Below are 16,050 nucleotides of genomic sequence, written 5' to 3' on the forward strand. Positions count from 1 at the left end.
GCAGGGACTGCAGCTGAGCTGCCCTGCCAGGCCGCCTGTGCATCCCTGGACAAACCACCTCTTCCTGCACCTAATACAGTGGGGTCTGGGGGCCTTTCCAAGCTGCGGGTGAGGGGGCTCTGGACTTTCCAGGGTGTGTTCGTGGCTCTGTCACTGACCTGCTTGATGATCTCGGGGAAGTCTCAGCCCCTCTCTGTTTTCCTCCTACCCATTGTCTACTTGGATTGTGATCTCTTTGGGGGAAGACCTGTCCCTCTCTGTCTGTGCAGTGCCCAGCACGATGGGGGTGCTGATCTCGGTCAGGTTCTCTGCCATGCGCAGCATGATGGGGCGCTGATCGCCATCAGTGTCTGTGCAACGCAAGGCCACAGACACTGAGAGTCACAGACTTTAAGGCCAGAAGGGACCATCGTGATCATCTAGTCTGAGCTTGTGCACATCGCAGGCCACAGAACCTCCCTGTAGTAGACCCCTAACCTGTGGCTGAGTTAATGAAGTCCTCAAATCATGATTTACAGACTTCAGCTTGCAAAAAAACCCACCATTTACACAAGTTTAAACCTCCAAATCACTCACGCCATGCCCCATGCTGCAGAAGAATGCAACCCCCCCTCGCCCCCAAGGTCTCTGCGAATCTGAGTCTGGGCAAAATTCCTTCCCATCCCCAAATATGGCAATCAATTAGACCCTGAGCATGTGGAAAAGAGCCAGCAGCCAGACACCTGGGAAAGAAGTCTCTGTAGTAACTCAGAGCCCTCCCCATCGAGTGTCCCATCCCCGGCCTTTGGAGATATTTGCTGCTAGGAGTTGCAGATTGACTACATGCCATTGTAGGCAGTCCTGTCATACCAATCCCTCCATAAAGGTATCGAGCTCAGACTTGAAGCCAGTTAGGTTTTTTGCCCCCACTGCTCCCCTTGGGGGCTGTTCCAAAACTTCACTCTGATGGTTAGAAACCTTTGCCTAACTTCAAGCCAAAACTCATTGACGCCCTATATACATTTGTTCTAGTGCCAGCATTGGTGCTTAACCTAAAAAACTCCTCTCCTTCCCTGGTATTTAGCCTTCTGATGTATTTATAGACAGCAATCATATCTCCTCTCAGCCTTCTTTTGGTTTGGCTAAACAAGCCAAGCTCTTTGAGCCACCCCTCATAAGGCAGATTTTCCATTCCTAGTAGCCCTTCTCTGTACCTCTTCCACTTTGAATTCATCTTCTTAAACACGGGAGACCAGAATGGCCCACAGTATTTCAGAATTCACCTCCCCACCCCTCTGCAGAGCCCAGCAATTAGGGATTTATCCAGTGAAGTGGGTGACTTTGAGCCAGACACTGATAGATCCTTAGGTTCCACATTGGCCAAAGGAGTTTACTAGTACTCCTTCCCCAGACTCCCGGGAGCAACCAGGAATAATTAGTGGGTTATGGGAATTAGAAGATGAAAATTCATTATGAACAATGATATTTGTGTGTTTGTTATTCCCTGGGATTCCCTGTAATTCCTAGACACTCACCAATCCCCGTCCTTCTTCCGATGAGCTATAAATATCTAAGGGACTCAGCTACTGATCCTGCAGTGAGTTTCTGCCCCTCCCCACTGTCTATAGCAGCACTTTTAAGTACAGGCCAGGGAAACATGTAAATTCTTTGAACCAATTTCCTGAAGCTGCTGAGTATGCACAAGTTAAAATGAAACCAAGGTCCCTTCGCTCCAAGGACCTGGCCCCAGTGCAAAATAATAGACACTCTCCGGAAATTTGGAAATGGCCACTTCATAACTGATAGAATCTTATTTATCTATTGACTTGTGGGAATTACCAATAAAAGAAAGAACCCAGTGAAGGTGATACCATGAGGGAAAGATCTTGTATGTCTTTACAAATCAGTATAATCTAACCTGGAAATTTATACAGTGAAATGCCTTATTCATAGCCCTATGGCGATTGCCTGTACCCTGTAGGGACCTTAATTCTGTCCAGTCCCAGCTGCTTCTGTCTCCCACCACACCCCCAAATCCCTTGACCCCTCCAATTATCTGCTGCCAGTCTTCCCTCACTGCTACCCCTTCCTGAGTGGCAGAGAAACTCTAAGCTCTATCCCCTTCTCTTGGCCTCTGAAAGTTGCTGTGCCCAGGGCTTTGCTGCCTTTGTGAATTGCAGGTAGGGATGGGGGATCATCACTTTCTGTGTATTTACTGAACATTCATCTAGTCACTGATGCCTTCATTAATGCAGAAATAAGGTTGCCCCGCAGTATATTGGGCCCTGCCAGAATGTCAAGTTCAGCAAAAGGTAAACCTCCAAAAACTAGGAAATAGAGAGCTAATGTGCATGCCAGTGCAACCTTAACTCTGCCCCCTGGAGCTGCCAACAGCCACTGGGCGTTCTCTGCCTGCACTCCACCTGCACTCACTCTGTTAGGTGTAGCTGCACGAAAGGTAGAGGTGTTAGTTAGAGCAACTTGGTGGAGGTGTGATTGTGATATGAGAAGATCTGAGTCTGAGTCCCACACATGTGTGCGATGAAAGGAATGAGGTGCATGTGTACCTTGAGTTTCTAGTGTGTATCGTTTCTGCACTGAGCTGTGCATGTTGTCAGGAGGAAATGGGACGGTTTGCCATGGGAATGGTCAGCAGTGAGATGGGATCTGAGAGCACTCTGTGTGCTTAATGATGGGTAAGTGAATGTAGAATGTCAGCTGGAACTTGTGTGAGTAAGGATGAAAGAGTTGTAAAAAGGGGTGAAGAGGTGTTCAATTGATCAAGTGTGTGGCTGTTTCTGGGAAACAGGCTCAGTGTCTGAATGTAGAACAGGTGTCAGTAGCTCCTGTATAGTGCAGCTCATCTAAAACCAAATTCCGTCTTAGCAAAGATAAAGTGCGTGTGTGCCACGGTTGTCATTTTCTCTAGTACTTTGGTGATAGGCACTATCTCAAATGGCTGGGTATACACAGGTGTGTTGTAGGAGTAAAGAAAGGGTCACTGCTCACGTGGGTGAGAATTAAAATTACATTGGTGTGTACCTTATCTCTGCATTTCCTGATTATTACAAGTTTGAGTTCTGCTGATCTCTCTTCTGGAGGGGCTCCTTGCAACTTTAAATCCGGAATTATCATTTTTTGTAAGTGAATTTCCTAGCTTTTTGCACAGAGCGATGTTGGCTGGAGGAGTTAGCATTCAGGACCCCACGGGTGAAGGGAGTACAGAGCCATGGGAATGAAGAAGAGGGCGGGGCAGTAGATAATTCTGCAGTACTAGACCACTGTGTACTGTGTGTGCACGGTTAGAGCTAAGAAGCAGCAGGGAGGGATGAGGTAGTGAGAGATGAGGAGAGAACACAAGAAGCTCCCAAGTTGCTGGGAGGTGGGAATGGCTGAGACTAATGGGAAGAAGGGGATTGGAGTGTGGATGAAGGGCTCCTGGGAAGTGGGCTGGGTGGGTCAGTGGAAGGGAGGAGAGGTTTTGGGATCTGGAGCTGTGGGGGATCCAGATCTTTAACCCCGATTCCCTACCCAGGCCATGTTGCTTTAGAGCCTCCACTCCAGTTTAATTTCTGTTCAGTTTCACTTCATTATACATTTTCTCCCAAAATATTATTATTTTATCTCTTGACCTCCCTCTCCCGCTCATTACCCCCTCCCCATATAACCTCCCCATCTCTATGCACAGGGACTCAGGCTGATACGGGCACTTTGTTGATGATGTCACGGTGGTAGTTTAGGCTGGGAAATTTTTACACCTATAAGATTACGTAATGGGGTACAACTTGCCCTTGTACATGGCTACTCAAAGTTAATTGAGAAGATGAAATTTAGTGAAACACACAGAAACTTGTTTTAATACAGACAGTTGGAACTGATATCATAGCCAAAGATCAATACACATAACGATTAGACTAAGATAAGTATAGTAAAGAGGGTCTTACACTGTGCATACTTACAAGTTATGGACACCACTGGAAACAAAGATCAAGGGGCAAGGGAGGCTGTCAGAAGGGAGGCCCTGCTTCAGTTTACATTCTCTCGGGGACCTGACAAAATGGAAAAAATGGTAACTGGGAGAGGTAATTTATTCACTTCCTTAAGGTAATAGAATGGCTATATGCCATATCTGCTCCTTTACTCTGATTGCAATAATGTCAATCTCTGCCCCAACTGATATGCGGCCTTTGGGAAGTCCATAATTAAGCATCAAGCATCAGGGCTGTCCCTGGCCATTTTGGTGCCCTACAGAGCGCCCTTGCAGGTGGGGGTGTGTGTGTGTGCTGGACCAGGCCTCCGTAGGGGGGCAGAAGTAGCCTTGGAGGATAGGGGGGAACCACCCCCCCAGCAGGAGCCGGCAGTGCAGAGTGGGTTGGGGCTGGGCCTCTCCACTTCCTGCAACCCGGTGAGTACAGGGCAGGTCCGAGCCCGCAGTCACGGGGCGGTGGGAAGTGGAGTAACCCGGCCCTAGCCCACACCACTCTGGTCCCCTGGCTCCCAGCCAAAGGATAGGGGGAAACTGCCCCCAAGCACTCACCAGTGCTGCGGAGCGGGCTAGGGTCAGGTTGCTCCACTTACCGCTGCTGGGTGAGTGCAGGGCGCCAGACCCCTGCTGCAGTCCTCAGGGGAAGGGGTGGAGTGGGGGTGGAGAAGGGGAAAAGCAAGGGCGGGGGCTCTGGGAAAAGGGTGGAGTAGGGGTCGATAGGAGTGAGAGTTTGGAAAGAGTCTTGTCCCCCCTCTCCCCATCTGCAGCAGGCACAAGCTGTCTTCCCTCCAGGCTCCTGTCTGGAGGCTCAGTCTCTGGTGTTGAAGCTCCATGGCCCATCCTTGTGGAAGAGTGGGACCCCTTGGGGATCTCATGCACTGAATGGGCACCTCCCAACGACTGTTTATAAACCAGGGCATTGCACAGATCCTATGGATCCATGACAGTGTGCCCGTGTGCCTGATGGGGAAAAGATATAAAACAAGAAAAGGGTCTAAATGTGTATTTAACATCGCCCCCTCCTCAGTCCTTGTGGGAATCCCCAATCAGTACCAAAGTGTATTAAAACCTTCCTTAAAGGGTTACCTCTTGGTTATCAGGTCATGTCAGTTTTCTAAGAGGGCTTTCCCTTCACCCTCCCACTTCCCTGGTTCTTGTCACGCAAACAGCAAGCGGCAAAAAGCACAGACAATGCGATGTTCATTGGGGTTATTTTCCAAGCAAGCATATTCTGAAGCCTTTCACACGAGTCAGGCCATAGTCTGTTCCCCAATGTTTCCCTGCCCAGTTCTGATGCCGCAGAGCGTTTACCTCGTATCCCCCTTCAAAACTCTGAGACCACCGAGCCTTGCCTTGCCTCTGTTCCCCAAATTCCTGTTCCCACCCCCTTACCAAGCATCATTCCAATTTCCCTTCCCCCTCCTGTTTGACCCCAATTTCTATAGTAATATTCTCAACTATACCTTAACCAATCATTTTACTGAAATTTTACTTAACCAATCCTAACATATTGTAACATAATTCTCTAACCAATTATATCCCACTGCCCTAATTAACTTCCACCTAGCAAAATTAATTACATAGCAGAGAGAAACAATTCGCGAAGCAGGCAGATTAACAATAGAAAGATAAAACATAAAGAAATGAGGGTTTCACAACCATTGATAATGAAGTGATTTCTTGCCAGACAGGATGCTATCAAACTAAGTTTTCTTCAACCATCTTAAGATCCATTTCTTTATCTGGTGGTCATGGGCACTATCCAGACAGGATCGGCTTCCTAACAGCCCAATACCACCTTATTTTAATGTGACTGGTTTGGGATGTGAAAATGTGACAATACACTTCCAGACTTATGGCTGCCCCTACTGCTTAGCCTAAGAACAAGGCCTCAGACTATCCTAGTGAGAGAAGGCCCATTCACAGGGTGACTGTGATTTTTGATTCTTTGTTTTTATACCCCTTTTCAGTAGCTAAGTGATAAAAATACACCTAAGTTCTTAAAGTACAGGCTTTACAGGCAGGCCTCAATATCTATCTTCTAACAGTGGATTCTACCGCTTCCCCCATTCTGTGTCTGTCTTGTCTATTTAGATTGTAAATTCTTCAGGGCATGGGTCATCTACTATCCTCTGTTTGTACTTTGCCTAGCACAATGGGGACCCACTGTTAGTTGGCCCTTAGTCACTAAAGTATTGAATATGATTTATAATAATAATAACTCTCCTGCCACTTTGAGCCAAGAAAGCTGGACTTGGGATGTTACTGCTTAAAAAACTAGCTTGGGTTAAAACCATGGTATATTCTTTGTGATAAGTATCACACAAATTCCATTGACCTCCGTTGTTTTCTTTGCCTTGAGTAGGGTTTCCAGTTTCCAAACTAGATGTGATCTCGCAGCTGGAAGGAGGGGAAGAGACGTGGGTCCCAGACCTCCAGGGCTCTGAGAAAGAGGCTGCCTACAGAGGTGAGGAATTGGTTAAACCAACGCAAAAACTGTCCTTGAATACAGGAAATATTTGGGATGCCCTACAAAGACATGTGAGCGTTCCAAGTTCATGATTGTTCCCTGCAGATGTGGAATCATTAGGCAGATGTCACTCATGGCTTCCCACCTATCCTGATTGACAACTGGCAGCTGGTCCCTCCTCAATCTCGCTTTTCTCTGAGAGTTCTGGGGAAATATGTACCCAGAACTGATCCCATCTTTTCTCTCCTCTGGGGAAGGGTTTGGGGAAAATCAGCTCCTGATAGGTTTGATCTCTCCTGCACACATTTTGGCTTGTTCATCTCTTTTTTTCCATTCCTCTCTCTCAGATTTCCTTTCTCTCTAGCAAAGGGAGTGAGCTATGTCTGGATTCTCTCTGTCTCCCATCAGGTGACAAGATGGTGAGTGAGAATGAGGAGATGACACCACAGCAGGAATATGCTGAGCAAGTAGAACCACATGAAATATTATCTGGAGGATCCAAAGGGAATGATTCCAGGAGTTGTGCACTCCCAGAAAAAGCAAAAGCCTGTGAGAGTCAGCAGAGGCCAGAGGAAAACTTCAGTAGCCACTCAGACCTTATTACATGCGAGAGAATCAACTTGGAAGAGACACGCTACACATGCCATGAGATTGGGAAAAGCTTCAATGGGATGTCTGATCTTCTCACACACCAGAAAATCCACAGTGGAGAGAGACCATTCATGTGCTCTGAGTGCGGGAAAAGCTTCAATAGGAGCTCCAGCCTCGTCAGCCATCAGCAAATCCACACAGGAGAGATGCCCTACACCTGCTCCGAGTGCGGGAAAAGCTTCAATCAGAGATCTTCCCTGATCACACATCAGAGAATCCACACAGGAGATATGCCCTACACCTGCTCTGAGTGTGGGAAACGCTTCTATCGGAGCTCAACCTTTACCCGACATCAGCGAATCCACACGGGAGAGAAACCCTACACATGCTCTGAGTGTGGGAAACGCTTCAATGATAGCTCATCCCTTAGCACACATCAGAGAATCCACACGGGTGAGAAACCTTATGCATGTTCCGAGTGTGGGAAGAGCTTCAATCATAGCTCACACCTTATCATACATCGTAGAATCCACACGGGAGAGAAACCCTACACGTGCTCTGAGTGCGGGAAACGCTTCAGTGATAGCTCATCCCTTACCACGCATCAGAGAATCCACACTGGAGAGAAACCATATGCATGTTCCGAGTGTGGGAAAAGCTTCAATCATAGCTCACACCTTATCATACATCGTAGAATCCATACAGGAGAGAAACCCTACACATGCTCTGAGTGCGGGAAACGCTTCAGTGATAGCTCATCCCTTACCACGCATCAGAGAATCCACACTGGAGAGAAACCTTATGCATGTTCCGAGTGTGGGAAAAGCTTCAATCAGAGATCTGCCCTGACCACACATCAGAGAATCCACACAGGAGAGATGCCCTACACCTGCTCTGAGTGTGGAAAAAGCTTCAGTGGGACGTCTGACCTTCTCACACATCAGAAAATTCACAGTGGAGAGAGACCATTCATGTGCTCTGAGTGCGGGAAAAGCTTCAACAGGAGCTCTTCCCTTATCACTCACTGGAGAATCCACACGGGAGAGAAACCTTATGGATGCTCCGAGTGTGGGAAACGCTTCAATGCGAGCTCACATGTAATCAGACATCGGAGAATCCACACAAGGGAGAAACCTTATGGATGCTCCGAGTGTGGGAAATGCTTCAATCGGAGCTCCAGCCTCATCACACATCAGCGAATCCACACAGGAGAGATGCCCTACACCTGCTCGGAGTGTGGGAAAAGCTTCAATCACAGATCTTCCCTGATCACACATCAAAGAATCCACACAGGAGATATGCCCTACACATGCTCTGAGTGTGGGAAAAGCTTCAATCAGAGCTCACACCTCATCATACATCATAGAATCCACACAGGAGAGAAGCCCTACACCTGCTCTGAGTGTGGGAAAAGCTTCAATCAGAGCTCAACCCTTATTAAACATCAGAAAATCCACATGAGAGAGAATTGTAATAAATGTCTTGACTAGGGCTGGCTAAAGATTTTTTTTTTTTTTTTTAAATCACATTTGCTAGTTCCCACATAGTGATTTTTGCACCATCTTCACCATGGTTTCTCAGTTCCACCAGATGAGTTGCCTCCTTCTGCCTTTTCAGCTCACCCTTCTTTGGGGTCAGTCCTGTGATCTTTTCTGTCAACTCCTTTCCTTTTGAATCATAGGAGTGTGTGTTCCTCCAGTCAGGAATGTTCATCATCTCCAAGTGGGAGAGGGAAGTTTGATCGCAACAAGCTACAGTGAGGCAAAAAAATACCTGTGTCTTGCATCCACTAGGGTTGTACATGGCATTGGCTGCTCAAATTAGTGATCTTGGTGTAAAAAGACAATTATAGTGGTAGTGCAGATGCAGCTCAAGTGCAGTGGTTGTCATTAGCTTTCCCCTTGACCTGACCTAAACTCCATCACTTTTCCAAGTATAAACAAACCCTGAGCATCACGGTTATACTGTTTCCCCATTTCAAAGCAATTGTTAGACATCAAGTTCCCCCTTGGGGAACAAATTGTTTCATTTCCAGTTGCTCTGATATTACTTCTGGTTGTGCTGGAGAGCAGATATTTTTACTACCATTTTCCTCACTGAAAATATATTGAACTATAACAAAGAAAAAATGTCATTTCACACTCTGTAACAGCAGAAGAACATAGGTTAAGGTGGAGGGATTCCCTTATTCCCCATCACCATCCCAGTCCTTCTGCTGTTGAATTGGTTTGGTCAATATTTTGTCTAAAGAGCTGGGAAGAGGATTCCTTAGTAAATGACTAGTAACTAAGCAAAATACCCATGCATTTGGCTCCCAAAGCAGTTCTGTCTAGGCTCTGAAGGAGGTCGCTCCTGAAGATCTCTCCTTCCTAATCAGGTGCATGTTGCCTATTATTTGGGAAATAGAATCCCTATCTAGGTAGAGATGGGAAAAATGGAAGTGACATTTCTGTTCAGCTCACATCTGGGAGATGCTGCAAACGTGTAGAAAATGAAATCCATGTTGAATGTGATATAGCTGCAGAAAGATACCTATTTTTAATAGATAACTGACATTTGGTGTCTTACAGGGATTCTAAGCAGCACCTGAATTTAGTCCCTAATTTAAATTTGTGCCACCAGATTAAAGAAATAAAAGGGCATATTTGGGAGAGTCATGCCTCACTATCGCTACTGATATGTTGTGTGGTTGGTGAAGAATTCTACGCCAGAGCAGTGTAAAGTTACTCCAAGGAAGGTCAAAGATATGACGAGAACTCAGGTAGAAATTTCAGGTACTAGTGGTTGATTTTCACCCCAGAGATGGACGCTATGGTGACCTGTGGCCCAGGTAAACTATTTTTAGAACGCTGCTACCTAGTAAAGTGGCATTGATCACACTCCTAAAGGATGCCACGATTACATTGTGCAAAACTGTCTTTTACCATTTGGATCCAAAGTTTCATGAAGCATAGAGAGAATCTTAGAATCATAGAAGATTAGGGTTGGAAGAGACCTCAAGAGGTCATCTAGTCCAACCCCCTGCTTAAAGCAGGACCAACACCAACTAAATCATCCCAGCCAGGGTTTTGTCAAGCTGGGCCTTAAAAACCTCTCAGGATGGAGATTCCACCACCTCCCTAGGGAACCCCTTCCAGTGCTTCACCACCCTCCTAGTGAAATAGTGTTTGCTAATATCCAACCCAGACCTCCCCCTCTGCAACTTGAGACCATTGGTCCTCGGTGGTGGCATATGACAGAACTAGAACAGAACAAGCACCATCCTCTCTGGAACACCCCTTCAGGTAGTTGAAGGCTGCTATCAAACCCCGCCTCGCTCTTCTGCAGACTAAATAAGCCCAGTTCCCTCAGCCACTCCTCATAAGTCAGGTGCCCCAGCCCCCTGATCATTTTTGTTGCCCTCTGCTGGACTCTCTGCAATTTGTCGACATCCTTTCTGTAGTGGGGGACCCAAAACTAGATGCAATACTCCAGATCTTGCTTCACCAGTGCTGAATAGAGGGGAATAATCAATTCCCTCGGTCTGCTGGCAGTGCTCCTACTAATGCAGCCCAATATGCCGTTAGCCTTCTTGGCAACAAGGGCACACTGCAGACTAATATCCAGCTTCTCATCCACTATAATTCCCAGGTCATTTTCTGCAGAACTGCTACTTAGCCATTCGGTCCCTAGTCTGTAGCGGTGCATAGGATTCTTCCCTCCTAAGTGCAGGACTCTGCACTTGTCCATCTAGAATTTAATCAATTTTCTTTTGGCTTAATCCTCCAATTTGTCGAGGTCATTCTGAACCGTATCCCTACCCTCCAGCATATCTCCTTCTCCCCCACCTTGGTGTCATCTGCAAACTTGCTGAGGGTGCAATCTGTCCCATCATCCAGATCATTAATAAAGATGTTGAACAAAACCAGCCCCAGGACCGACTCCTGGGGCACTCCGGTCTGCCAACTAGACATTGAGCCATTGATCACTACCCATTGAGTCCGATGATATAGCCAGCTTCCTATCCACCTTATGGTCCATTAATACAATCCATACTTTTTTAACTTGCTGGCAAGAATACTGTGGGAGACGGTATCTAAAGCTTTGCTAAAGTCAAGATATATCACATCCACTTCTTTCCCCATATCTACAGAGCCAGTTATCTCCTCATAGAAGACAATCAGGTTGGTCAGGCATGACTTGCCATTGGTGAATCCATGTTGACTGTTCCTGATTAAAATTTTGATAAATTTTAAAATAAATCTTCTGTTAAGAGGAAAATTACTTGAGAGAAGATGTGGAACTCAGAGGGCAACAACCACAAAGTTCCCCAGCTCTCTTGTTTTCAAAGCAAAGATGTCACATCAGGCAGGGGATGTAAAAATCTAAAATGGTGATTGTCATACATATAAAGGGAAGGGTAACCACCTTTTTATAAAATCCCTCCTGGCCAGAGGCAAAACCCTTTCACTTGTAAAGGGTTAAGAAGCTAAGATAAACTTGCTGGCACATGACCAAAATGACCAACGAGGAGACAAGATACTTTCAAATCTGAAGGGGGGTGGGGAACAAAGGGTTTGTCTGTCTGTGTGATGCTTTTGCCGGGAATAGATCAGGAATGCAGCCTCATAACTCCTTAAATTAGTAAGTAATCTAGCTAGAAATATGTTAGATTTCCTTTTGTTTAATGGCTGGTAAAGTAAGCTGTGGTGGATGGAATGTATATTCCTGTTTTTATGTCTTTTTGTAATTTAAGGTTTTACCTAGAGGGATTTTCTATATTTTGAATCAGATTACCTTGTAAGGTGTTTACCATCCTGATTTTACAGAGGTGATTCTTTTACCTTTTCTTTAATTAAAATTCTTCTTTTAAGAACCTGATTGATTTTTCATTGTTCTTAAAATCCAAGGGTCTGGATCTGTGTTCACCTGTACAAATTGGTGAGGACTTTTATCAAGCCTTCCCCAGGAAAGGGGGTGTAGGTCTTGGGGGGATATTTTGGGGGAAGACGTCTCTAAGTGGGCTCTTTCCCTGTTCTCTGTTTAACACGCTTGGTGGTGGCACCATACAGTTCAAGGAAAAGGCAAAGTTTGTACCTTGGGGAAGTTTTTAACCTAAGCTGGTAAGAATAAGCTTAGGGGGTCTTTCATGCAGGTCCCCACATTTGTACCCTAGAGTTCAGCATGGGGAAGGAACCTTGACAGTGAAAGATATGTGATGGTAGCTTTTCTGGATTGCTTTTTGGTTTGGTTTCATCTTTTTCATTTACGTTTTGTTTTGTTTTTCCAACCAGTTCTTTTTATAGGTGTTGAGGCTCTTTTCCTTTTGAGTACAGCACTTTAACCCTCAGGCCTGGCTTTGGAAACCTACTCAGAACTGGCGTTGTGTTTTTTTCATTCTTGATATCTGTGGGGTTCACATCCACAGTACATACGGTTCAAAGCAACAGATACTTTGAGAAACCTGCTCGGTGAAGCAGGTCTTTTACAAACTGACATTGGCCCAAAGTCGTCTCAATTCAGCTGGATTGGGACACGTCTGTATCAAAGCAGTGGTTCACACCTGATTTGCCCAGTAACCTCGGGGGAAGGGCTGGTAAAATAGGATAAGTAGGAAATTGATCACAATAATGTTAAAGGTAAGGGTGACAGACCTTCATCTTGCAGGTCAACAAGCCTGTTCTGTTCATTCCTTCTGACGCATCTGGCACTGGTCACTCTTAGGCAGCACACTGGGCTAGATGGCCATTGGTCTGACGCAGTATGACCAGTCTTGCGATCTTATGTAAGCCCCATCTATGGCCTTGTCTATGCTGGCAAGTTTTTGCATAGGAAAGGAGCTTTCTGTGGTGTAACTTCTGAGGTGTACACACCGCCAAGCCACTTACTGCACAGAAACTGCACAGTTGCAGCACTGTAAAAAAACCCACCGTGATGAGAGGCGTAGAGCTTTCTGCACCAGGGCTACAGCGCCACGGTGCCGGTGTAGACACCCTGGTCGATTACAGCACTGCTATTGGCCTCTGGGAGGGCTCCCACAATCCCTGTTCTCGCCTCTCTGGTCATTGGTTTGAACTGTACTGCCCTCCCCTCAGATGACCCACTGTGAACCCCACCCCTGAAATTCCTTGGGAAATTTGAAAGTCCCCTTCCATTTGCTTGGTGATGCATGCAGTGGCCTCAGCGCATCTTTCCAGGTCACCAGGCCTGCTCCACACACCAGGCTATCCCCCGCTTGGAGCAATGACGAGATGCTAAACCTCATCGGCATTTGGGGAGAGGAGGCTGTCCAGTCCCAGCTGTGCTCCAGCCACAGGAATTATGATACCTATGGACAGATTTCACAGTGCATCAGAGAAAGGGGCCATGACCGGGACAGGGTCATGTGCAGGGTCAAAAGCGAAGGAACTATGAAATGCCTACCACAAGGTGTAGGAGACAAACCACCACTCCAATGATGCACTCATGAGCTGCCTGTATTACAAAGAGTTGGATGCGATACTCAGTTGTGACCTCACCTCCACTATGAAGGCTACTGTGGATACTTCTGTGGCTTGTGTGCTAGTTGAGAGTGGACCGAGCCAAGAGGAGGAAATCTTGGATGAGGATGTGGAGGCCGAGCAGGATCCAGAGGCAGAGGAGGACTCAGAGGCCAGAGATACCTGCAGCCAGGAGTTCCTCTCTGCCCCAGAGGAGACAAGCCAGTCACAGCTGTCGGAACTTGGCAAAGCGCAAACAGGAGAGGAGGCCCCTGGTAAATGGCTTTCATTTTGGGAATCACTGAAGTGAGTTCTTGGAGGCAGGAGGGTTGCAGAAAACAGGATGGTCTCTGTATGCGTGTACCACCACATGCCCAGTCTGAGCAGCAGAACAGGGTATTGATTGACTCCCTCACTTCTGCTTTGTTTCTTGCCCCATTAAGGGTAATTTTCCTGTGACACTGCTATCACGGGGGGGGAGGTCATGGGAGACCATTGCTGCACACAGGCATGCCACATACAGGCCAGGGCGGAAGCCGCAGTCTTGCAGAAGACCCTCCCTTGATTTCCTGCTTGCCCTCTTCAATGAGATATCTTCTATAATGAACACAGCCTGTGGAAAATGTGGGCACAGGAATGATTGAGCCCCCCCCCGCCATTGCTGTCTCCCCAAGTGCCCAGTGTACAGTATGGTCCTGGAACAGTGATTTCCACTGCCCCTGCTGTTACCATTTTGGGGGTCTTGTGGCTCATGTGTGCTTGCTTGGGGTCAGCCAGTTAGTGATTAGGTATGTGAATCGTGGCTGTGTTTTAAATCATTGAATCAGTGATTTTGTGTGTTGCAAACAATACTTCTTCTGTAAAATGTTGCATTTTGGCTTCACAGATAAGACCTTGGAAGCCCAGCCTCCTTATTATTACAAGCTGAACAGCTACATAGATTTAGAAAGCAGCCCTGAAGAACTAAAGAGAACTTTCTGCATGATGTCATGATGCACTCCGCAGCTGAAAAACAAGAGTTGAAAGAGTGGCCGTACAGCGAGAAAAGGGACCGAAAGGAGAACGTGGTGCGCCAGAATGAAGCCATGGAGCAGCTCTTAATCTTTATGGAGTGCCAAGCGGATACTCTCCAAGTGCTACTAGCACTGAAAACCGAGCAGCTCTGCGCCCGCCCTCCCCTGTAGCCACTGTGGCAGAACTCTTTCCCATGCGCCCCTCCCCACCCCGACAATACCAACACACTCTTATCAACCTCCTGGCTCCAATCTGTACCCGCTGCATTCCACTCCTTCCCCATCCCGGTCCAGCCCTGCAGACGCCCCGTACCCAGTGCACTCAACACCTGTCCTTCTGCAGGTTATTCCTGCTGAAGCACAGTGCCCACTGCACTGTACTCCAAAGGATAAGGCTGCATATGCTACCTGGACATGCACAAATTTTTAACAGTCCCAGGACCCCAGTTCCCCATGAGAACCTCCCTTCCCCTAGTCCCCACAGTCCTGATTTTTGTTGTTGTTTGTTTGTCTCTCTCTTCGGGTTGTTGTTTTTTAATAAAAGAATAGTTTTGCTTTGAAAGCAATCTTTATTCCATTAATTAAAAGGAAACAGAGCCCTGAAAAGCAAAGGGCAATTTTCTTAAACCTTCATAGTGAATCGTCTCCACCAATCACAATCACCTCCTAGCACTACAAGCACTGCACTCCTGTGCATAGCAACAAATGTTAGTGGCTTTCAGCTTCAAATTGCTGCGTCAAGCCATCCCTGATCCTTTTGGCCCCACGCTGTGCCCCTCTAATAGCCCTGGTCTCTGGCTGTTCAAACTCAGCCTCCAGGACTGAGCCTCAGTGGTCCAGCCCTGAGTAAAGCTTTCACCCTTTCCTTCACAAATATTATGGTGCGTACATCATGTGGCTACAAGAATAGGAATATTGTCATCGGCCAGGTCCCGCCTCCCATTTCAGCAGCACCAGAGGGCCTTTAAACAGCCAAAAGCACGGTCAACAGTCAGTCTGCACTTTCTCAGCCTGTTGAACAATTCCTTGCTGTTGTCAAGGTGCCCCATGTATGGCTTCATAAGCCACAGCATTAAGGGGTAGGCGGGGTTTCCCAGGATCACAATGGACATTTCGACTTCCCTTACAGTGATCTTCTGAGACCGGAAGAAAGTCCCTTCTTGCAGCTTCCTGAACAGGCCAGTGTTCCAAAAGATGCATGCACCTTTCTGGACCAGCCTTACTTAATGTCCGGAGGATCCTTAATGATCTGGAGGATGGTGTGGATTGCACCCTCAGCAAGTTTGCAGATGACACTAAACTGAGAGGAGAGGTAGATATGCTGGAGGGTAGGGATAGGATACAGAGGGCCCTAGACAAATTAGAGGATTGGGCCAAAAGAAATCTGAGCAAAAAAAAAAAATTTTTTTGCCTCTGTTTTCACTAACAAGGTCAGCTCCCAGACTGCTGTGCTGGGCAACACAAAATGGGGAAGAGATGGCCAGCCCTCTGTAGAGATAGAGGTGGTTAGGGACTATTTAGAAAAGCTGGACGTGCACAAGTCCATGGGGCCGG

The 16,050-nt window shown here is 46.9% G+C and overlaps 3 protein-coding genes across 37 annotated transcripts in view; 1 reads left to right on the plus strand and 2 right to left on the minus strand.

The window, feature by feature from the left end:
* Positions 1-16,050, plus strand: part of LOC119849376 (zinc finger protein 420-like) — a 3,142,523-nt gene that overhangs the window by 2,949,913 nt on the left and 176,560 nt on the right. The window contains exon 14 of one of the 31 annotated variants that reach the window (XM_043503786.1): positions 7,125-9,328. The exons of the other annotated variants lie outside the window; for them this stretch is intronic. Within the exon in view, the coding sequence (XP_043359721.1) occupies positions 7,125-8,515 (1,391 nt within the window). The 3' untranslated portion in view covers positions 8,516-9,328. Of the gene's footprint in view, positions 1-7,124; positions 9,329-16,050 lie in introns of those variants that run through there. 31 annotated transcript variants of the gene reach the window in all.
* Positions 1-16,050, minus strand: part of LOC119849403 (zinc finger protein 501-like) — a 1,099,011-nt gene that overhangs the window by 794,822 nt on the left and 288,139 nt on the right. The gene's annotated exons all lie outside the window — the stretch shown is intronic.
* The window catches only part of LOC119849388 (zinc finger protein OZF-like), an 875,044-nt gene that overhangs the window by 280,474 nt on the left and 578,520 nt on the right, over positions 1-16,050 (minus strand). The window lies entirely within an intron of this gene.

This window comes from Dermochelys coriacea, chromosome 28 (assembly GCF_009764565.3).
Source record: "Dermochelys coriacea isolate rDerCor1 chromosome 28, rDerCor1.pri.v4, whole genome shotgun sequence".
Taxonomy (NCBI): domain Eukaryota; kingdom Metazoa; phylum Chordata; order Testudines; family Dermochelyidae; genus Dermochelys; species Dermochelys coriacea.